The sequence below is a fragment of the Squalius cephalus genome (genome assembly GCF_949319135.1).
Source record: "Squalius cephalus genome assembly, chromosome: 12".
NCBI lineage: Eukaryota > Metazoa > Chordata > Actinopteri > Cypriniformes > Leuciscidae > Squalius > Squalius cephalus.
This window is the reverse complement of record NC_137133.1, coordinates 29,682,317-29,705,445: the sequence shown is the minus strand read 5'-3', so window position 1 is coordinate 29,705,445 and position 23,129 is coordinate 29,682,317. Positions and strand designations below refer to the sequence as shown.

At 39.5% G+C, this 23,129-nt stretch overlaps 2 protein-coding genes across 4 annotated transcripts in view; one reads left to right on the top strand and one right to left on the bottom strand.

Moving 5' to 3' along the window:
* rcan2 (regulator of calcineurin 2) overlaps positions 1-11,207 on the top strand; it is a 76,628-nt gene extending 65,421 nt beyond the window's left edge. For both annotated transcript variants that reach the window (XM_079888522.1, XM_079888523.1), the window contains one exon: positions 9,993-11,207. In XM_079888522.1, coding sequence (XP_079744648.1) covers positions 9,993-10,147 — 155 coding nt within the window. In that variant the 3' untranslated portion in view covers positions 10,148-11,207. The remainder of the gene's footprint in view (positions 1-9,992) is intronic.
* Positions 11,208-14,001: 2,794 nt separating this feature from the next.
* msraa (methionine sulfoxide reductase Aa) overlaps positions 14,002-23,129 on the bottom strand; it is a 69,049-nt gene continuing 59,921 nt past the window's right edge. The window contains exon 6 of one of the 2 annotated variants that reach the window (XM_079888230.1): positions 14,002-15,306. In XM_079888230.1, the coding sequence (XP_079744356.1) occupies positions 15,136-15,306 (171 nt within the window). In that variant the 3' untranslated portion in view covers positions 14,002-15,135. The remainder of the gene's footprint in view (positions 15,307-23,129) is intronic. The other variant, XM_079888231.1, reaches the window with a different exon arrangement.

Sequence of the window (23,129 nt, the reverse complement as noted above, 5' to 3'; positions counted from 1 at the left end):
CTGCCTCCCTGGCTCGAGCATCATCGGCATTCAGTCCATCTTGCCTCGTTTTGCAACCAAACAGCTTTAGAGCATGTAGAGCACGTGAGTATATGACGGCTTAAAAGCTCCGGCAGTACATCGCTTATGGAACCAGGTCAATTTTGAATGCCACCCTCTGTTTGTTTGGTCTATTTTTAGCTGACAGTGTAAAAGGCGTTTGGGGATTATGGAGTAGGAACATTTGAATTATGCAACAGGGCTTGGCATTATGGACTCTCATCCATCAAACCCCCAAGGGATCAATTTCAAAATCCTGTGAAAACATCCTGCTGAATTCGAAATCTCTCTCTGCCTAGCTCTTTCTAAATAACTACGGAGGGTCTTTAAGTATAACTGATGTTTTAACCTATATTATTTATGTAATGTAGCTATGTGATGTGCAAACAAATAAGTCATAGCTTATCAGAGTGTTACAACGCTTACTCTGTAGTTCAGTCTGTGGGATTCCAAATTTATTAAAATGTTTAATTTAGGTTTACATTGAATTTAGCATGTTAAGGTTAGGTATAAATTATTATTATAAGAGTTTTTTAGCAAAATACTCTGGTCAGTCCTGATTTACTGAAACTCTTGGAGTTTGTGTTTTAGCAAGAGAGTCCTGTCAGTCCTGTTCTCAGGTCTCAGCATTTGAATGGATATGCTGAGTGAATTAGGGTGGGCAGCATTCTCAGTCCCAAACAGGTTCCGAAACCTGTTTCATCACAAAGTTTTGGTTCCTGCCCCTAATAAACTGTAAGAGAACATCTCACAGATTCAGACTTGGTGACTGCAGCTACCGACAGATCGTGTTCTCAATAAAGAATCCTGCTGAAGAAACAACCAAGTCTCCTGGTCTTTCGATTCTAAGTTCACAACAAGTCAAATACTTTACATACTGTTAAAGGTAGGGTAGGCAATTTTCAGAGAGGCTAGCGAAAGCGAGCTAGCTTTGAAAGCATGAGATCCCATCCTCCCTTCAGAGTGTCTCCAAAGCCACAGCTCCTTCAAAACACAGCAGGGAGCAAACAAAAGAGATGACGAGAGACTGCGTTAAACTACCTCATGTCTCAAAGCACATAACATTACAATAATAGTGAACATGAAAAACTTAAAAAGCACTGACCGGTTTTTTTATGGTCATATGCCTTCCACAGACAATATATATACATATAAAAACATTTAGACCACTTAATTTAGTGATTGCTATCAGGATGTGAAGAGACTTTCAACCAGCATAACAAAAAGTGTTTCTGGAACAAATCGCCTACCCTGCCTTTAAAGATTTTGCAGCTGTGAGATGTGAGATGCAAGGCTAACATGCAGATGGTACACACGAGCTAGGACAATGAGAGTCTCAGCTGAGATAACTCATTGTAGTACAGTAGGTTTTGCGATTGTTTCCTGTGCCTCCTTCAGCATTGGTCTGGTTTCATGCTCAACTTGATGTTACATCATTACAAACGTGCACGGCGCATAATAGAAAACATTACGCATGTCAATACATTGGTCCCTATTTTAACAATCTGAAACGCAAGTATCAAACGCGAAACGCAAGTAACTTTGTGGGCGGATTTTGGACGCTGTTGCTATTATGCCCGGCGGGATAAATGACTCTTGTGCCCGATGCAAATCTAAAATGGGTTGGTCTGAAGTAGCTTCATTACTCATAGGTGTGGTTTGGGTGTAACGTGAAATAAACCAATCAGAGCGACATCTCACATTCCCTTTAAGAGCAGGCGCGCTTGTTCCATGGCGGATTGCTATTATAACGGCGGATTTGCCAGGCGCACGCCAGGAGCGGTTCACAGCCGAAGAGACCGACGTTCTCGTTAGGGCCGTAAAAGACAGAAAAGTGACATTGTATGGGGATGGGAGAAACCCGCCCAAATTAGCTTCGGTTAAACAGATGTATAATAATGTGGCGTAATTGTTTTCTGGAACTGCAAAATAGCACCAGGGAACGTTTGCGCCAGGACACGCCTCCTCTTTTCGCTGAACCTCCCCCGGGAGCGCAAGTTCATTCCCCTAATTTACGACATGCGTCTGTGGAGGGAAAAATCCGCTGTGCGTCGGGTGCAAAATAGGAATGATAGGCTACATGCGTCATTGTACAAAGTCAATTGCGCTGGGTGCAAGATAGGGCCCATAGTGTGTTTTTTTATTATTTAATGCTATTATGCACACGAGTGAACAACAATTGGGTTTACTGTATGCGCGTTGAATGAAGGTGACTTTCTGCTGCTTGTGAACTAACTCTTTTGAGGAGACAGCAGATTGTGAGCCATTCATTTGCCGCTCTGATTGCACTCACTAAACACGATTTCACTGCACGCTCTCGCTCGTATCCAAGGTAAATCATCCCCACTGTCATTCCTTTATGTGTTTTGCTGAACTAATGACGTCGTCATTGGCTAAAATGCATGCGCAGGTTACTTTATACACTTCTTTTGTCACATACTGTTTTTCGCCTACTATAGTAGGGAAATATGCGATTTCAGATGCAGCCATGGTCTTATTATTGGGAGATACGAGGATCTGTGACTCTACCATTGGAAAAGAGCGTAAAAGGCTAACTTGGATCATGTGTGCCTTGATAACCAATCACATTACAGCCTTGACATCATTGAATTTCTTCACTGAGTTGTGAGACAGTCAATCACTGTCCACAGAAATGAATAAGACATCCATCCACGGTCTCTTGTCTGGTTAGCAGGTGTTACCCTTTTTTCGGCTAAGGTTGCAGGCTTGCCTTCAAGTGGTTTTGGTTCCAGTGAAACCAAACTCAGACCACCTCCAACAGGTAGTCTCAGGTTCGGTAACTCTGTCCGCTCCCGGGTCCGCATGACAGCTTTCACATTACCAATTTTTCATGCGAACCGTGCCCCATTTTTTTTTTAACTAAACTGCCAGTGAAAACACCCTTAGATTGTAAAAACAATCAAAAAGGTATCAAAATTATTAATTTTAATGACTTTTTTAATCAATCTTTTACTTATTGACTTTTCATTTATATTTTTTAATGAATTAAATTATAAATTGCATTGTTTTTTTAAATAATTTAATGATTAATTATTTTTTTGTTAAAGCATTTAAATTATTAATGTAATTAATCATTTAAATCAAAACATATATGACTGATAGCAACACAAAAATATGCACAGTCCCAAGCTACTATAAAATATTTGTAGATTTGACATATTTATATCTGAATGACAATGTCAATGGAAAAAGCAGAGGCTAACTGCTTATGCTAACCAGCCAAACCTTGATTTAGCTCACCATACAGCAACAATGGAAAAATGCATCCCATCACACTGTTTTACATCACAGTGACACATACAACACTTACTACTACACATATATAAACATACACACCAGTGCTAGATTTGTATCAAGTGGCCATATCCCCTCAAAGACTGCTGGGAGGTTGTGTAAGTGAGTCATTCAGAGTTGCATAATCCCAGAGCGGTACATTGAAACAGCTTCACTTTTCTAGTGGTTTCACAACCTGTTCTGAGGTCAGCCAATCAGAAATGTTTCCGCATGCTTAGGGTGAGAAAAGAAGCCACCAGCCTTTTTTTGTTAATCTCTGCTTATTGCATAATGCCGATAAAATGCCTTATGGTTGTGATGTACTATGTCCTATGAATGTCGTAGCACAAAATCATGACAAAATACCACTGCTAAAAAAATATAAGAAATTATTTTCATTGATTTTTTTGTTTATTAAGATTCACATTAGATTCCATCACATTTGTAAAATGAAAGAAGCGTCAACTATAAATTGTCTGAGGATAAAACGTCACGTATGCTTGCGTAAAATCAATCTGAACTGGATTACAGGACGGGAGATCACACTCCAGAGATCAAGCTGGCATCTTCTGACAATTAATCCTCTGCTTTAAGTCTTTAAGCTATAACATTTAATGTAAATTAAGTGTGAATTTAGAGAACAGTACATTATTATTATTGATTACCACTTAATTGCCTGACAAAGAAGTCTAAATGAAGAAAGAGCAGCATTGAACCATGTGAAACAAGGCCCCATGTTACTACAGTAGACGCAGTGCATAGGAAGAGACAAGCCTAAGGCACACTGAATTGCATAATTCAGTTCAAATATACCCATTTCACCTAGGGCTGCAGCTAAAAAAGGATACATCTATCTAGATATTTTGATATACTATTAGAGACTTCAGTGAAGATTTTTGACTGATGACTCGAACAAATCTTTAAATCAGAATTATGCTTAACTGTTTCCTACTGAAGTTTAAAGCAGAGACGCAAGATAAAGCATGCTTGTCTTTATTTAATAAACTAAATGATCAATTAAAAGACATAAAAACATTTTACATTGCCAGCAAATTATTTCATGAATATTCAAAATATGGGCGAGTCCTAATTTCAATATTAATTTCACATAACATTGACTGAGATCTGTTTTGCCGCTTCAGTGACGTTTCACTGCCTCAAAGTTTTGACCTTGTCCACCCGTGATGAGCTTCAGTCACAAAGCCGGCGCATGTTAATAGCAATTGAAGGCGATTAGGTAACAGAGGAGACGGTACAAACTAGTGAGCAATCCACAGCACTCAAGTGGAACCATGTGGCAAGCTAAACAAACAGCCCATTCAGCCCAGGCACCTTGACTGTGTTAGACTGCTGTCGGATGGCAATAATGAGTGTGGTTGTTGTGGAAGGAAGCTTTTTTCCATTGTTAAGCATGTGTTTCCATACACAAGTTTGTGTCTTAGAGGCTGTGTTTCCACATGGCCCGCACTGAAATTGTACAGTACAGCAATACACGCACACTCCAGCTCATTAAAGCAAAAGGCTTTTGTTGTTCCCTGCTCTGTTTACAAGGCGCATACCCAGCCGCTTCACCCTGAGAAAGCAAAAGCACTTAATGAAATATTCCTGCTGCATCTGTGGACGCTTAGATAACAGACCTGGAGCCAAGCATGTGGGGTGTGCAGGGCCCAGAGAGGGTTCTTATAGCTACACAAAGCACAAGCACCTTTCAATTGAACACCTATGAACCTGATCTGAGGCTTAGAGAGCCTGTGCTTTATATTTGTACTGGATTCAGATCTCAAACTATGTGGCATATGTCTATTTATTAGCATAAATGCGTTTAGAACCGTCATGCACAATAGTTTCTTCAAAATGAGGGCCAGGGGTCCAACGGTCCAACGGTCCATCGACGTACACAATTTCAGTTCTGAGAACACACACAATTCCAAATCCTTCACTACAGACTATCCTGAGCTAAAGAATATTTACTTTATGCTTTTAGAGCCCTCCAAATAGTAATAATAGTTATGCATTTAATAATAGTTTGGGGTCGGTAAGATTTTTTTTTTTTCTTTTTTGGAAAGAACGAAAGAAAGACTTTGAGGGTGCATTCGTTTGATCAAAAGTGACAGTAAAGTCATTTATAATGTTACAAAAGTTTTCTATTTCAAATGAATGCTGTTCTTTTGAACTGTATGTGCATCAAATAGTCCTGGGGGGGAAAAAAAGCATCCTCATTTTCACAACAATATTAAGCAGCACAAATGTTTTCAACAATGATAATAATAAAAGTTACTTGTAAGACAGGAGTAACTGCTGAAAATTCAGCTTTGCCATCACAGGAATACATTACATCCTAAAATATACAAATACAACCGTTACTTTCAATCGTAATAATATTTCACAATAATATTAGTTTTACCGTATTTTTGATCAACTAATATGGTGCATAAGAGACTTACAGTGAGGAAAATAAGTATTTGAACACCCTGCTATTTTGCAAGTTCTCCCACTTAGAAATCATGGAGGGGTCTGAAATTGTCATCGTAGGTGCATGTCCACTGTGAGAGACATAATCTAAAAAAACAAATCCAGAAATCACAATATATGATTTTTTAACTATTTATTTGTATGATACAGCTGCAAATAAGTATTTGAACACCTGAGAAAATCCATGTTAATATTTGGTACAGTAGCCTTTGTTTGCAATTACAGAGGTCAAAGGTTTCCTGTAGTTTTTCACCAGGTTTGCACACACTGCAGGAGGGATTTTGGCCCACTCCTCCACACAGATCTTCTCTAGATCAGTCAGGTTTCTGGGCTGTCGCTGAGAAACACGGAGTTTGAGCTCCCTCCAAAGATTCTCTATTGGGTTTAGGTCTGGAGACTGGCTAGGCCACGCCAGAACCTTGATATGCTTCTTACAGAGCCACTCCTTGGTTATCCTGGCTGTGCTTCGGGTCATTGTCATGTTGGAAGACCCAGCCTCAACCCATCTTCAATGCTCTAACTGAGGGAAGGAGGTTGTTCCCCAAAATCTCGCAATACATGGCCCCGGTCATCCTCTCCTTAATACAGTGCAGTCGCCCTGTCCCATGTGCAGAAAAACACCCCCAAAGCATGATGCTACCACCCCCATGCTTCACAGTAGGGATGTGTTCTTGGGATGGTACTCATCATTCTTCTTCCTCCAAACACGTTTAGTGGAATTATGACCAAAAAGTTCTATTTTGGTCTCATCTGACCACATGACTTTCTCCCATGACTCCTCTGGATCATCCAAATGGTCATTGGCAAACTTAAGACGGGCCTTGACATGTGCTGGTTTAAGCAGGGGAACCTTCCGTGCCATGCATGATTTCAAACCATGACGTCTTAGTGTATTACCAACAGTAACCTTGGAAACGGTGGTCCCAGCTCTTTTCAGGTCATTGACCAGCTCCTCCCGTGTAGTTCTGGGCTGATTTCTCACCTTTCTTAGGATCATTGAGACCCCACGAGGTGAGATCTTGCATGGAGCCCCAGTCCGAGGGAGATTGAAAGTCATGTTTAGCTTCTTCCATTTTCTAATGATTGCTCCAACAGTGGACCTTTTTTCACCAAGCTGCTTGGCAATTTCCCCGTAGCCCTTTCCAGCCTTGTGGAGGTGTACAATTTTGTCTCTAGTGTCTTTGGACAGCTCTTTGGTCTTGGCCATAGTAGTTGGATTCTTACTGATTGTATGGGGTGGACAGGTGTCTTTATGCAGCTAACAACCTCAAACAGGTGCATCTAATTTAGGATAATAAATGGAGTGGAGGTGGACATTTTAAAGGCAGACTAACAGGTCTTTGAGGGTCAGAATTCTAGCTGATAGACAGGTGTTCAAATACTTATTTGCAGCTGTATCATGCAAATAAATAGTTAAAAAATCATATGATTCCCCTCCATGATTTCCAAGTGGGAGAACTTGCAAAATAGCAGGGTGTTCAAATACTTATTTTCCTCACTGTATTTCAAAAACATGAAAAAATACAGTCTAAAAACGTTTGAACGATAGTGTATGTTCATCGTTAATTCATGTTTGATCAAAATCATTAAATGTCTACAACATGAAAGGTGTTCATAAGTATTCCTCTGAAGGTTCTGCCATTGTGGAAAGCTAAAGGTGCAGTTTTTACACTTTTTTCCTGGATGGAAAAACCCAGATGGATTTACCAGCACTCCGAAAGGTTATAGTGCCACTGTAGAGGTTTGACACAGGCATAATGTCAATGGATCAAAGTACGCTACAACATGGCTCCTCACTTTTTACTATTTATCTGAGGGTATTTTCAATCACGCTGGCAGATGGCTGACGCCAAATAAGCTGCAATTTGCACGAGTCATTATCCATTCACGGGCTGTTATTCAGTCTGCAGCTGGGATTATCAGATTGGTTCTGTTTCCTTGTACGCTCCTGCTTGTATGAGGTTCTCGCTATAAAGGGTTAATTTTTTCAATCAGAAGAGGGGGTTTATTTTAAGGACGGTTGCTTAGGAATGCAGAAATTGTCATTTGTGTTTTTGGAGACGAGGACTTTAAAAGGATGAACGGAAGAAAGTGTTTTGCCCCTCTTTCCAAAGAATGCTCTAAAAATACCCTGTGCCGGCCCACTGAACCTATACTAACCAGACGAAATCCATCTGGCCTTTCCGCAGCCACACTCGCTCACCACCTCTCTCCTTCTCAGTGGTGCACGCCTGTCATACACACACGCACACAGCTCTTGATGAGTGGCGGAGGATAGAGCTGGAGAGATGTGCTCCGCATGCCAATGAAATCACTGCTGATTTAATAAAGACTCGTTTTTAGCAGCTTTATGAGGGACGGCGAAGTAACATCACCACAAACAACCTTATGTTTGTATCACCTTGTAGGGTTTCTAACGGTCTAGGAAGCCTTTAAAGTTTCATCTCTGCGGTAACAAGCTTGATTGCTTGCTTTTTCTGTCTTCGACTGTCTGACCCTTGACGTCAGTATGCAGCATTGACGTCATGCCCAGGTTTCTGAGAGAAGCTGAGCCCTCGGGAGGCTGTGCTGGAAAAGAGGAATGCGAGGGGTTGTAAATTTGTAGGAACATAGCTGAGGAATTGTTTGAACGAGTGCGTTTTGCATGAATAAAACATAAGATGCGTAACTGATTGAGGAATTGGGTCAAAATAGTGAGAAGATTCAAACTTTGGATGCGCGTGTTTGTTTGTGTGCGAGAAATTACGAGCGCACAGGGTAAAAACATAAGGGGAAGAAAGGCGGTGTAAGCCAGAGACTTCTAAAAGCATAAGATAAGAGGGTCTTTAGAGTGTGCTGGATCCTCTGGGTGACCACAATGCACTGCACGCACATGCTGCCCAGAGGCACAGTGGTAAACTTTGATTCAGCTCCCTGTTCTGTTCTATCTGGCAAACAAACACAAAAAGAGTGAATTCGTCTAACACATTTCAAATATTGACCCTCATCCAGCCGTCGTGCAACAGGGATGGAGAGATGCAGGAAAGCTGCTTATCTCTTGTGAATGTGTGCGGTTGTAGTTTTAATTACCTGAAGTGTGGAAACCCCTCCAGACTGCTCTGACTGACGGGATTTCTGAGTGAACAGACTTCATTCTGGTAGTGTTAAGGATTTTCAACATTGGATATGGAACACTGTTCCCCAGTGCATTCGGTTTATGTTTAACGCGTGTAATGCTATGGATCTTTGCTGGTATTCTCTGGCAAAACCGCAGCCTAAAATATCCTCACTCTGCTCACATTGAGATCTGGAGAGAGAGCGCCCTCTAGCGCTCATTGTTAGTATCGCAGGATAAATATGCATTCCATTCAGGAGTCTGAAGTGGGAAATTCGCTTTATATTGCAGACAGAATAGCAATGATGCTAGCAAAAATGCACATCTCTATCTGCAAATGCTTGCTGAACAGTTTTTTAAACCACGCAGAAGTAAATTTGACTTATTAATGCATTGTATTTGCTTAAAAGTCATTGTTTACCATTAACCATTACCATGTGACATCATATACCCTCACCAAGGTGAAACCAGGGATCCAAGTTGGATGTTGCATGGATGTAAGCATTTTATGTACAAAAACTTTATTTTTCTTATTATTATTGCTCTCAAGTTAGTGCTTGGTGTAAAAAAAAAAAAAAAAAACTTGACAATGTTACATAAAGAACTGTATCTAATTTATTTTTTAATGAAAATAAGAACATTTTGTTTTAAAAAAAAATGTTTAATGCAAAAATTATATTTAAAATCTTTTCCCACCAATTAAATGTAATAATTTCCATCTAAACACCAAATAATAATAAACAGCAATATATACCTTACAATACCAATCAAATCTTGTGCAATTTAAAAACACACAAAATTAAAACGGTCTCTCTTAAAGGGATAGTTCAACCAAAAATGAAAATTCTGTCATCATTTTCTCACCCTCATGTTGTTCCAAACCTGTATACATTTCTTCCCAAAACTGTTCAGTTTCCCACATTCTTCAAAATACCTTCCTTTGTTCAACAGAACAAAGAAACGTATGCAGGTTTGGAACAACCTGAGGGTGTAACGAACGTTATAAGTATTCGATATATCAGCCAGCCCTACCCATAGCGTATTCGGTTCAGAAACTCTCAAGCTGACAGATTCTTCTCTTCTACACACACAGGTGAGAAGTTTGAGCTGCATGCAGGCACGGAGTCTACGCCCAGCGTGGTGGTCCACGTCTGTGACAGTGACACGGAGGAGGAGGAGGAATCAAAGATCAACCCTAAACCAAAAATCATCCAGACCCGGCGCCCAGACCTGCCAGTCTCACACTGAACTCTACAGCTCCACACAGAGTCAGGAGGATTTGACCCCTCCACCATCTCCATCACAGGATCTCGGCCACCCTCCTTCAGAACCTTGTTAAACACACGACCAGGGTCTGAGGGACTCTGATCTGTGTTTCTCCGTCAGCACACACATGTATACAATCCTCAATGTGCTGTCACAGTTTTTTTGTTTTTTGTTTTTTTATGTTGGCAATACTCTGTGTTCAATATGGCCGCTCTCTGTCCCCCTTTCCCACTCTGACTCTGTTGTAATGTCATCTGATCACCAGTTAGAGGCAGCATGCACCTGTCCTTGCTCTCACCTATGTCTCTGATTGGCTACTGGACCGTGGCACATGATGGTGTCAGATGTGCCTATTGGCTAACAGCTGGCCATTTGGCTTTGCTCTTGCACAGCAAATATGTATCATTTGTACCCAGCAAGCCATTAATAATAGTATGTTCTTCATAAGGGCATGCAAGCCACTAAATGTGGCTAAACACCAGCGCTGCATGTGGCACCCTCAAAAAATATATCTTGCCTAACAAATTTCTGTCAAATAATCCTAGAATGGCAAACGGTGCACTTGTGCATAGCAAAAAGTGCAGACTGCAGGAATAGTTCCCTTCAGGCCAGTGCATGTTCTGGTAGCAAAATATCCGTTTTTATTTCCCGCTATGTATAATTGTCTACATGTCTCGCCGACAGTGTTCTTACAGAAAAACGATGCTATTCTGAACAATAAGCTGAAATTTTGTTCATACCATGGAAATGGTAACTATGAGTTGCTCCCTCAATATGAATCTTTTTTTTGTCGTGCTTGGTCCCCAATGCCCCTTGTAAGAGAACTTTTTTTCCCCATTAGCTCCCATTACAGTTTTGATGACATCAACGGCTAATCAGATGTCATTTAATGAAGTCTGTAATATGCATGGTTACTCGTTTCTAGAATTTATTGTAGTTGTCCAAAGCCATAGATTTCCTCGTAGTTTGTGAGACTTCGTTCGCACGTCAGTTCATTTCTAATCATTTCAAAGAAGTCATGTATGATGCTATTGAGACAGATCTTCCAAGTGCTATTACACAGTGTGTAACAAAAAGCTATTGTTTTGATGGTGATGCCGACCATTCTTATCCTATTCAATCTTTTTGGTGTGCTTAACTCATTTACGGATTATTTAACACCCACAAAAAAACTGATTTATGTATCCATAGTACATAACACGAAGGCATGCACAAACCATATCCGTAGATTTGAGTCACTATACAACCCCGAGTAGTCGGCAAACACACCACAAAAAAGCATTAAAGGTTATGTTATTTCTTCCAAGACTATAAATGACACCCATCCCGGACAGTATATCAACACTGTGATGTGTCATTACTGTGATACTTGACTGACACCCTACGCTGAAGTATTATTGTACATTTAAGAAGGTTATCAGGCTTAAACATCTGTTGTTCAGTGTTCACGACTTGTTAAGGGTAGCCACAGCTTTCATAATACCATGTTTCCTGTTGAATTGGATTGTTCCTTGGTCCAAATGCTGTCTGTCTGTGTCCATTAGCCTAAAAGAATGTAGAAGTAATACACCCCATCCCGCTGAAGCAGTGACTCCTTCGCTGTTCTGGAAACAGGGTTCTTGCTGCTCTCTTTTGACATTGCCGTCTACATTGTGACACAGATGTTTCCATATGCTACCGCAGCCTCAAGCCTTAGCAGTGCACTTCTCTGAAAATAAGAGGCATAGGATCAGAACACATCAACACGAGAAATGTGTAAATGAATGGGGCGAGAGCAATATAACAAAACCGATACCAACCGTCCACTGCCTTGGACCTTCCCTTCCGATTCATTATTGTCTGCTTGGCCAATCAGCTCTTCCCATATTCTCTTCTCACAATCGACAAAAATCTATCGCAGTCTCTCATGCTGCCAGCCTTCCTTACTGTCATGTAATTTAAGATTTTTGTATTGTTCTGTATTGCACTTTCTTATTCACATGACTGTACACAGTATCATTCAGTAACTGTATTTCCTTTTATTTTTCATGTACTCCTGAAGACATGATTAATATCTCTGTTCTTAAAGTCTTTGATCTGGAGTTAGTGTCACTGATGTTGGAAAACAATATCTGTATTGTGTATACTCGTGCAAGACCATTGGTGTTCTCGACATCTACGTGTGCGTCCTGCCTGCCGACACTAAGGAGACATATCTGTATATATTAATCAATATTTTTACTGCATTTTTGTACAAATATTCATGGTAGCCATGTACAAGTAGTTGAGATGATTCTTTGTTAGTATTAAAAAAAAAGTTTGGTTTTAAAACTCTTGTGTGAATTTTGATGACTACTATACTGTACTGTACAACAGATAGATAGATAGATAGATAGATAGATAGATAGATAGATAGATAGATAGATAGATAGATAGATAGATAGAACCATACAGCAATAGATAGATAGATAGAACCATAGAGCAACAGACAGATCTATCTATAGACAGACAGACGGTCTTAAAGCCTCAAAATAAACACTGTCCTCACGGAACGCGCTGATGACGTGTGATGTCTGCGCGAGCAGTGTGCGCAGAAGTATGGAAATACATACGTTGCGTTGAAAGATACTGTCTATGGTTGAAAGCTGGTAGGACCATAGATATAATAAATACATATTTATTATGGGTGGGACGAACAGTTTTTGGTCCTGAGACTCCATATGATCCACAGAACACATATACTTTTATATATATTTATTTCACTTCTATTTTGATTGCTATCAGGGTGTGAAGAGCAAAAGAAAAATAAAGCATCAACTCAATAATATAATTAAACTTCTGGCCAATCATTTGACCCATTTAATTTATTAAGACTGCCCGCAAATGTTATTTCACTATCCACCGGAAGATGGCAGTCTTACCATCTGTTACTGATAACTACTCAAAGGTAAGAGAAAACGGGCTGTTAATGAACACTTTAAAACTAAATTTCTACAAAATTTCACATTCATTATTTTTTCATTAAAAACTAGGCTGTAATAAAGTGGAGATCGATCTGATTTAATTGTAATATCCTTCTTAAACTTTTAACGTGAAAAAAACTTTTTTGACCCACCCGGTCACTAACTTGGCTAATCAAAGTAAACAGAGTGTGTGCGTTCCAGTCGGTTCCAGGGCCAAAGTGAGTGCGTCACCAAGTGTCCTTGTTTCACAGCATTGCTGAAAGCAGCCTGTAGGAAGCTGTGCCAGGCCAGGTTCCTGAGCACCAGTGCCAGCCTTGCCCAGAGAGACCCTCTCCGAGTGTGGCACAGGAATAGGTGCATGGAGCGGTCGCCACCTGCTCAGAGGATTAGCCAAAACCACACGAGACCCTGCGTAACACCAATTGCTTTCACAAACACATTTTTTTGCTGTGAACACTTAAGGAATTGTGTCTTTGACTCACTTACAATATCACATTCACTGTACTTTGAATAATGCAATTTCCAACGAATTTTTAAATGATAATTACAGTGAGATATCAAACTATTCCCCCAATAGTTTTACTTGGAAATATTAGGTAAACAGTATCATAAGACAGACTGTATGAAAAAAAAAACATCCCTAGAAAAATGTCCTGCCAGAAAATTACCAGTAGGCTACCTTTGTTTACGGACATTTCCTTCGACTCTAAAACACAACACTAGAGTGCTGCAGTTATGATGTATTTTTGTAGGCCAACTCAGAAATTTGCATCACAGTCGACAAAAACTCAATAGGATTTTTCCATTGGCTTTTTAGATTATTGCAGAATATAAGATCTGTGGGCAACAAGAGTTTATGATTCTTACATGTTTTGTTCATTTTTATATTTTGTTCACAAATGAAAATGATCAATAAACTTTTATGATTTTTGAAGCCTAAACACAATCGGCAGAAGTAAAAAGCTAGATGTAAGCTATAAATGAAGTACACCACTGTCGCGAGTATAGTTTTCAAGAGTGTGATTATAAACACAATGAGGATATAAAAGCAGATTAGTGAGTAGATTCATTTTCCTTTTTGGGCGTTTAATGGCCTGACAACTTCTGTAGTCCCATTTAGAAAAAGCTTTTAAAAAAATCATGATTTGATTGGGGGTATTAAAGTGTATTACAAATATATCTTAAGTTGTGGTATAAAATGTGAAAATATTTTGTGCTTGTGTTCACCACAGACTTCATTTCAGGCATTTAACCAAAAACAGCTTCAAAAATGCTAACTTGTTTCTGAGTTTCGGCCTTCAAAAATACATTATCTCCAATTTTAAACACCTGTGAAAAATCAACAGAAAATTCCTTGATATTAACATCACACACTGGGCCATGTTTTAACAGACTTTTCTAAGAATGATTTATTTATTAACAATAGTAAGCTAAGCTCTCTTCTCATTAGGAGTGCTACATTGTTGATGGCACAAACACTTGTGCATGACAAACCAAAGGGCAGCGTTCGGTTTTTTTGCTGCGTTCCATGTAAAACACACCCAGATTCCACTGCAAGAGGCTGTGTTTGTTTGTGTGGGATTGCAGTCAAGCCTTAATTGAGGAGATGAAATATGTGGTGACACTTTTAGAGAGGGACGAGAGCGCTTGTTTGTGCTGCTGGGATAGAAGGAAACACATAGGTAGCGGACAGATGGAGGGATGAATAGATATGTATGCGAATGGAATAGACAGATGGAACTAGAACAAGCACACAAACGTGAACACACAATCCTGCCTGTCGTAAACAAGAATGTGTCTTCCTCTTCTATATGGACACTTAAAATGTATACTTGTCATTGCATTAGATAGAAAATCTCTCTTGGTTTTGTAATCAAATGCAATGATCACAGACACACACAGCATTATAAGTCAGTTGTGTTATAATCTTTTTTATTTATATCCAACAATGACATATAGGCCTGGGTATTGCAGTAGTGATTGCTTCAGTTAAGGCATGTTAATCAATCACAGGACAGGAGAAGGGAGTTAATTTTTAGTCTTCAGCCCTATTGGACAGGAGACCCCTGTGCCGCCCAGCCCGCAGTAGCCATTGGGGTTCTTGCTGAGGTACTGCTGGTGATAGTCTTCTGCATAGTAGAACTCCTTGGTCATTGTTATTTCTGTGGTGATGGCTCCGAAACCCTCTTCAGTCAGCACCTGTCAACAGAAAGGCCATTTATGATGGACACTGTATACAGTGACAGTGAGCGTTTAACCTGATGAGATGTGTGTTTCTTTGTTCCTGAATTAGAAGAAAGCAGTAGAATGAAATGTAAATCAAGTATTTTTAAGTTAATTTATTAAATGTTAAAATTAAGATTTGTTTGACCAAAAAAAAAAAAAAAAAGTGTCGTAATTTTTTGCCTGATCTTTAAGATTTTATATATATATGTTATTTGATATATATGTGTGTGTGTGTGTGTGTGTGTATTACAGTGCTGTGGAAAAGTTTGGGGTTTTTCAACATGAATGATTTCTCGAGCATCATGTGAGACTGAAAACTGGAGTAATTCAGATTTGACACCACAGTATTACATTAAAATTTAATTAATTAATTTATTTGTTTAAATAAAACAGTAATTTTAATTTGTTTTACTGTATTTTTGATCAAATAAATGCAGCCTTGGTGAGCATAAAAAACTTTTCAAAAACATGAACAGACCTCAAATTTCTAAACGACATTACATAAATAATTTATTAATATTTATTCAAATTTATTAATAAATAATATCTGTTAGGATTTGCTATATTGCTCTGTGATGTTTAATCCTGGTGCTCTCTTCCAGGCCCACGTAGACCCTTTGTGAAGCAGTACAGCGTTCATTTAGTGAGAGACACAGAAAAAGGGAGTAATGGGGATTTCTAAATTTATAAGGACGGGCAGATGTTCACTTCTCCTTCCAGATGTTCAGAGTAGTCCGTTAGGAGGATTATGGGAAGGATGAGTACCCTGCACTCCTAATGCCTGAGGCCAAGCACACACTCCCAATGATCCCTGCAGCATCCACACACGACTGGTGCATGGTGTTCATATTGATTTAGTCTTTCTCTCTCGGTGAGAGCTTGATTGTTTGGGGTTGATGAGAGACAGCGTTGGGCATTGTGGTGTTTGTGAAACTAAGAGATCACTGCATCTGATTACCTTTCTATTTTACCAGTAGACAGTTCGACATCTGAAGATAATAAGACAGATGCTGAAATCTGATCGGAGCGGCTACATTACTTGTAAATGTAATAATTTATGTAATAAATGTAATTATTAAATAAAAGTTTTAATTATTTAATTCATAAAAACAACATGTATTTGTAGGCCTTCAGAACAGCCTTAATTAATTAGGAGCTGAAAACGTTCCTCAGAGATTTTGGTGAAAGCATCACGCAGTTGCTGCAGATTTGACGTCATTCATGATGTGAATCTCCCGCTCCAGCACATCCCAAAGGTGCTCTACTGGATTGAGATCTGGTGACTGTGGAGGCCATTTGAGTGTAGTGAACTCACTGTCATGTTCAAGAAACCAGTTTAAGATGATTTGAGCTTTGTGACATCCTGCATTATGGTGCTGGAAGAAGCCATCAGAAGATGTGAACACTGTGGACATGGTCAGCAATAAAACTCAATTGGTACTAAGGGACCCAAAGTGTGCCAAGAAAATATCCCTCGCACCATTACACCACCAGCAGCCTGAACTGTTGATACAAGGCAGGATGGATCCATGCTTTCATGTTGTTTACACCAAATTCTGCCCCTACCATCTGAAAGTCACAGCAGAAATCAAGACTCATCAGACCAGGCAACATTTTTCCAATCTTCTATTGTCCAATTTTGGTGAGCCTGTGTGAATTGTGTCCTCAGTTTCCTGTTCTCATCTGACAGAAGTGTCACCGGTGTGTCTTCTGCTGCCGTAGCTCTTCTGCTGCAAGATTTGATGTGTTGTGTGTTCAGAGATGCTCTTCTGCAGACCTCAGTTGTAACGAGTGGTTATTTGAGTTACTGTTGCCTTTCTATCAGCTCAAACCAGTCTGGCCATTCTCCTCTGACCTCAGGCATCAACAAGGCATTTTCATCCACAGATCTGCCACTCACTGGATATTTTCTTTCTTTCAGACCATTCTCTGTAAACCCTAGAGATGGTTGTTTGTGAAAATCCCAGTAGATCAGCAGTTTCTGAAATACTCAGACCAGCCCGTCTGGCACCAACAACCATGCAATGTTCAGTCACTTAAATCACATTTCTTCCCCAATCTGATGCTCAGTTTGAACTTCAGAAGATCGTCTTGACCACGTCTACATGCCTTAAGACTGGCTGATTAGATATTTGCGTTAACAATCAGTTGAACAGGTGTACCTAATAAAGTGGCCAGTGAGTGTTTTATTGTGCTTTTGCCGGCATTAACAAAAGCTCCACTTTGCTTTGTACCCAACAACATCCCTTAAAGGAGACATATCATGCTTTTAAATCGATCCTTTTTACATAAATCATACATTTGTAGTCTATATAAAGCGGAACTGCAATGCTTGGGTCTGAATTCCTCATTATTATAGCTCCACAGGCCCCTTTTCTGCCCCTTTTCTACCCCTTTTCTGATGTGCGTCTGAGAGCAACTCGTTTTGGTGCGGTCTCTTTAAATACAATTGAGACACTTCATACCCCGCCCCTCTCCAGGTTGCAGAGGTGACACTCGGTTCAACTCCACCCCGTTCGGCCATTTTTGTAGTTTGATAGCAGAGATACGATTATCTAGCGGCACAGAAACTTTTTATTTACACGTTATTAACAAAATGTCAACAACGGAAGACTTGTCCAGCCAGCCTTACATGTTCGAGCCAGAGTCGGAGCCGGAGCGAGATGAAAATGAAGACGACGAACCTGCAGAACAATGTCTTCATATGGATGTATCGCAATGGTGTGTTACTGTATTTACACATGAAACTTTGGTCTTCCGACCTTTTACCACCGTGTCGATTTATTTTGATTAATATGTGCGAGGGAGAGAGAGCAAGACAGCGTCTAGTTTGGAGATGGTGAAGTCTTGTTTACACTTTCGCCTGGCTCCGAGAGAGAGTGCGAGCGCGCGCGAGACCGGGTCTCTCTCTCTCTGCTCGTTCTCTCAGCTAAACATGCATCCTGTCACAAGCGCAGCAGTTCATCTTCATTAGACGGTGTAATGAAGCGTGTGGGTTACTACATCCAACAACCGAACATTTTAACTTACCCTCTCGTAACTTCTGCATCTTTTAGCTTGGACTACAAAATTGCAGCGAGAAATAAAAATGGCGGATTGCTCGAAGTGTTGGGCCGGAAGTCAATGTCCTTATTTGGCAGTTCCGCTGCAAATACTGTGACGTAATAGTTCACAAAACGTCATAGATAACAGAAAAATCGGAACAGGTTGAAAAATAAGGCCAAAACAGAATATGAAGATATCAACGAAGCACCTGAAGAGAATAATTTCAACTTTTCTGTACTTCTAAACACTCCAAATATACAACAAAATGCATTTAAGGGCTAAAAAAGTGGATTTAGCATGATATGTCACCTTTAAGTTAACCTTTGTAAAACAACTGCAACACAGTCGGCTTATTGCTTGAGTCCTCTGCCTTTCTCAACCTTGTTAGTGTGTTTAAAATATAAAAAAGTGTGTGTGCTTTTTCTACCTTTCTCAATTTTTGACACTGTGAGACCTGAAACGATTTAGTGCAGAATAACACACTGAAAAAGCGCCATTCACATAGTTTTAAAACAAGTAAAAGGTTTTTGAAAACTGAGTTTTGCTTGCTATAGCGCTCAGCAACTTTTTCTGTCACCAACCTTTCCCATTCTTTAACCTCTTTCTCTCCATCTCTGAGTCTCAGTGCCTGTGTGAGAGCGAGGGTTGATTCTGTGAAGAAACCTGCCAACTACCACATTTTGCTGACCATCTGGCAAGAAGCAGTTATGCACCTGTTAGGAGCAGCTGCAGGAGACGGGAGCTAGGTACAGACATATCATCTCTCTCTCTGTCTCGCTGTCTTTTTATAAAGTCCTCGCAAAACCTGTACATCCACCCATCCATCAGGTGCCCTAAGGGGCCACAGGGAGCTCCGCCAGAGAAGACAAATTAATAAAGGTTCAACTGGAAGGCATGTGGGCAAAATGTGCCTGCTTTCACCAGATGAAACATTTCATCCTGTGCAGAAAATTGAGGTTGCCACAATGTCACGGAATTTGAAGAAAACACTTAAAATTTTCAAAATTGAGACCTGCTGCCGAGACCAGCATGCTTTTCCATGCTGGCCCAGGCTGAATTATTCTAGTCAGAAAAAAAAAGATTTGGTGATTTGAGGTTAAATCTTATAGTTAACTATAAAGCTTAGTGGGAACACTAGCACTCCACCAGCATTAAAAACACCAGCCACAGTGGTGGACATGTGATGATTATTTTCTAAAAAAAGAAACAAATTTCTAATTTAGGCTAAAATTAGACAAATCGTGACAATAATTTAAAATCTTCTTAAGGAAACTTCGCATCAATGCAATTTCTTTCTGTATGTAACAACAATGCAGAAATATCCAATTTGTGAACAAATTACTCTTTTTAAACAGTCATTAAACAGTCACTGATTCAGTGAATTAGAGCCCTTTATTGAACCATGAGTCATTTTTCAGTTGTTCTCTAAATGAACCGCGAATTGTTACTTGTAATAAAAATATATATATTCACAAAATGTTTATTTTGTGTGTTTAAATTTTAATTCTTACAAATACTAATAGATTTCTTTATAGAAGTTGTGCATATTACATTTTAATACATTATAAACTAAAAATAAGCAATAGTATAAATTAACATTAATCTTGATTAATGTTCATTTATAAAAAGATTCTTCTATTCTTCTATTTGCAACTACATGTCAACTAACTACATGTCAACAACATGTTTTTGAAGAGTGCGCATGTGTGTACATGCTTTAGTATGTAAGAAAGAAAGAGACTATGATTGAATCTAAAAATAAAGCAAATAACTGAGAAAAAAGTTATTATTCCACCACCTGCGTGACATCATTGACAAATTTGCTTTTTTCCCTCCGGTCTAAACACTACCGGCATTTGTTTGAATGTTGAGGCGCAGCTCATTGGCCTCTGATGCAACAGCAACCAATCAGCTGCGCTATGTAGATGCATGGTAATGGATATGGCAATGTATTTGGTCTTTTTGGAATATATCTGCTACGCTGCTGTGAGTATGTTTTATCCATGTTGCTGCTGCACATGTAACATACATTAAATAAACCCGCAACAAAGCAAGAGAAAAGTGCAAAGCCCTCCCCCACACAAAAATCTTTCCAGATAGTTAAAGGCTGTACAGCCAACTACCTTGCTGACTGGCTTAACACTGGTGATCTATATGACCATGTGTGCCTGGGGTACCTTGCCGACTGGCTTAACACTGGTGATCTATATGACCATGTGTGCCTGGGGTACCTTGCCGAATGGCTTAGCTCTGGAAACGTGCACTGTGTGTTCTCAGTAACAATATATATACGTTGATAGATATAAAAACCCAGCAACCACCTGATCAAGTATCATAATTAAATAATTTGATGTATCATTGACATAACCTTATACTCTTATTGATAAGTGAAAAGCTATTGAGTTGATAAAGACAGAGAGTGCTCTGATGCTGTGTGCATCTGAAACCAACAGCACACATTAGCATATAGCTAATGAAAACATTGCCCTGAAAATAATGAACTTGTCATTAGAGTTATGAGGCTAAACATGGTAACCCCGTTGAAAGCGTGAACACTTATTTCACTTTAACCTTTTCTCATATCGGTAGCTTAGACAGCGTATCCTCACAGCAATTGCCAACAATAGACCGCTTGCTGTGGCATAAACACAATTGCGTAAACACTGCAGCTAATATGCTTAGTTAATTACTCCACAAGACTGTTAACAACACTTAGATTGAACTGTTATGATGCTCATTTAGGAATTAATAAGTAAACCACACAATATGTACAAAGATATGGAGTGAAAGAGTGTTTCACTTATCTTAAATGTTGATTTCAGATGCTTTCTGATAGGGCGCTGGAGAGAACAGCAACACTACCAGTATTTGTTCGAATGTTGAGCCACAGCTCATTGGCCGCTGATGCAATCAGCTGTGCTATGTAGATGACGATGCCATCGCTACCAAATGAGTAAGGACCTATCAGCCAGTCAGAACTAGGTAATGAGTAGAATGTCTAAAGCGGACAGTCGAAATATAGATGTTCTTTAAAATTGAGTCAAGATCCCTAAGGTTCTATATAGAACCCTATTGAACCTTTTTTTCCTAAGAATGTATATTCAATAAAATCACATTGCTTATATAAAAATCCTCTTTATATGTGTCTAGCTGCTGCTAGTGAAACACTTCTTTTTAGTTTTTGCTGTGTCCTTTTTTGAGTCAGTAAACCCATCTGACATGGCCTAGCAATGCCTTCACACACTGGCTAAATAACTCAGCACAAGTAGGCTGCTCCAGGTCTGTACCATCAACCACCACTCTTAGTGCCAACCAGCAGCTGGCCAAACTGGCATGGGCAGAAAGCAACAAATCCCAGCATTCTGATGCCCTGTCCGCTGGGTCAGGCTCCACCATCAACATACCAGTTACCAGCTCCCACTCCAGCACATGTGCAGCTATTAGCTGGAACAGTCACCAAGAAGACAGCATAGCACAGTTCTGTGCTATCAGGGAGAAGCGGGATATGACCAATTCACTGTTAATTGCATATCAAGTTGTCGATTTCCATTTCTACCTTTTGGATCACAGATATGGACAGCTGAACCAAGAACATTGCTGAAAACAGACCAGAGCTATGAGCCAAGAGGCTGTAATTATGAAAAATGTTAAGATGCATTTAATTTCTCAGGTTCATATAGGAAACAGGAAGTATTATTACACTCATTCTGGAATACTTGATTCTGATTGGTCTATCGGGGTATTGAGCAGTCCAACATTTTGTATGATGACCGCTGTATTGTATACAGTGTTTTGATAGTTATCCATGGCAATGTGGCAGTGTTACTGTTGAAAAGTTTTGGAGCAAATAAATAATATTTCAGCAAGGACATATTCAGTTTTTTAGCTTGGGTGAATTAAATTGAGCAAAAGTGGCAACAAATACAAAAGTTTTAAAAAAAAAACTGTTCTTATGAACTTTCTATTCATCAAGGAATCCTGATTTTTTTTTTTTTTAAATCAAGGTTTCCACAAAAATATTAAGCAGCACAACTGTTTTCAACATTGAAATGTTTCTTGAGCACCAAATCAGCACAGACTGATTTGTGAAGGATACTGCTATACTGCTGATACTTTATACTGCTGAAGTAATAATCCAAATCAGTCTTCAACTAGCTACATATTTTAAAGCGTAATTTTTGACCAGCAACAGCATTAGCATCTGTCATTTCCAACACGCTTTAATCTAACGTGATCTTGCACACTCTATATAGTACGGATAGGAAGCGAACTGGGATGCAGCTACTGTAAGAGCTCAGGTTTGTTTGTGCTATTGTTTACCTTCATTCCTTTGTCTGTGGAGATTTTACTGAGCTTTATGTGGCTTTGATGTGGAGAACAACATTCAAATTAGCTCGCGGAAGGCAATTATTTAATTCCTTGAAGAGGATTCATGTTTTATAGCAGCTGAGCACAAGGAATGTAAATAATGTCCTGTTCTTTGATTTGAAACTGCTGGGAGGCGAATGAATAAATAGCAACGAGATGTTGCCCGGTTTATTCTATTTATCCTTTTGTTTCAGCCTGACTCTAGCCTACAATTGAACTCCAATCCTCAGTCTGGCTCAGGGTCTCTGCTCTGTCTTTATTGTTCACCTCATCCTTTTGTCCTTGAGCTCGAAGTGGCCTTGATGTCGAGACGGCCATTCAAAACCAGCAAATCATTTCATTCTCTGAGGAAGAGTCATTTTTATATGAATCAAACCTGGAAC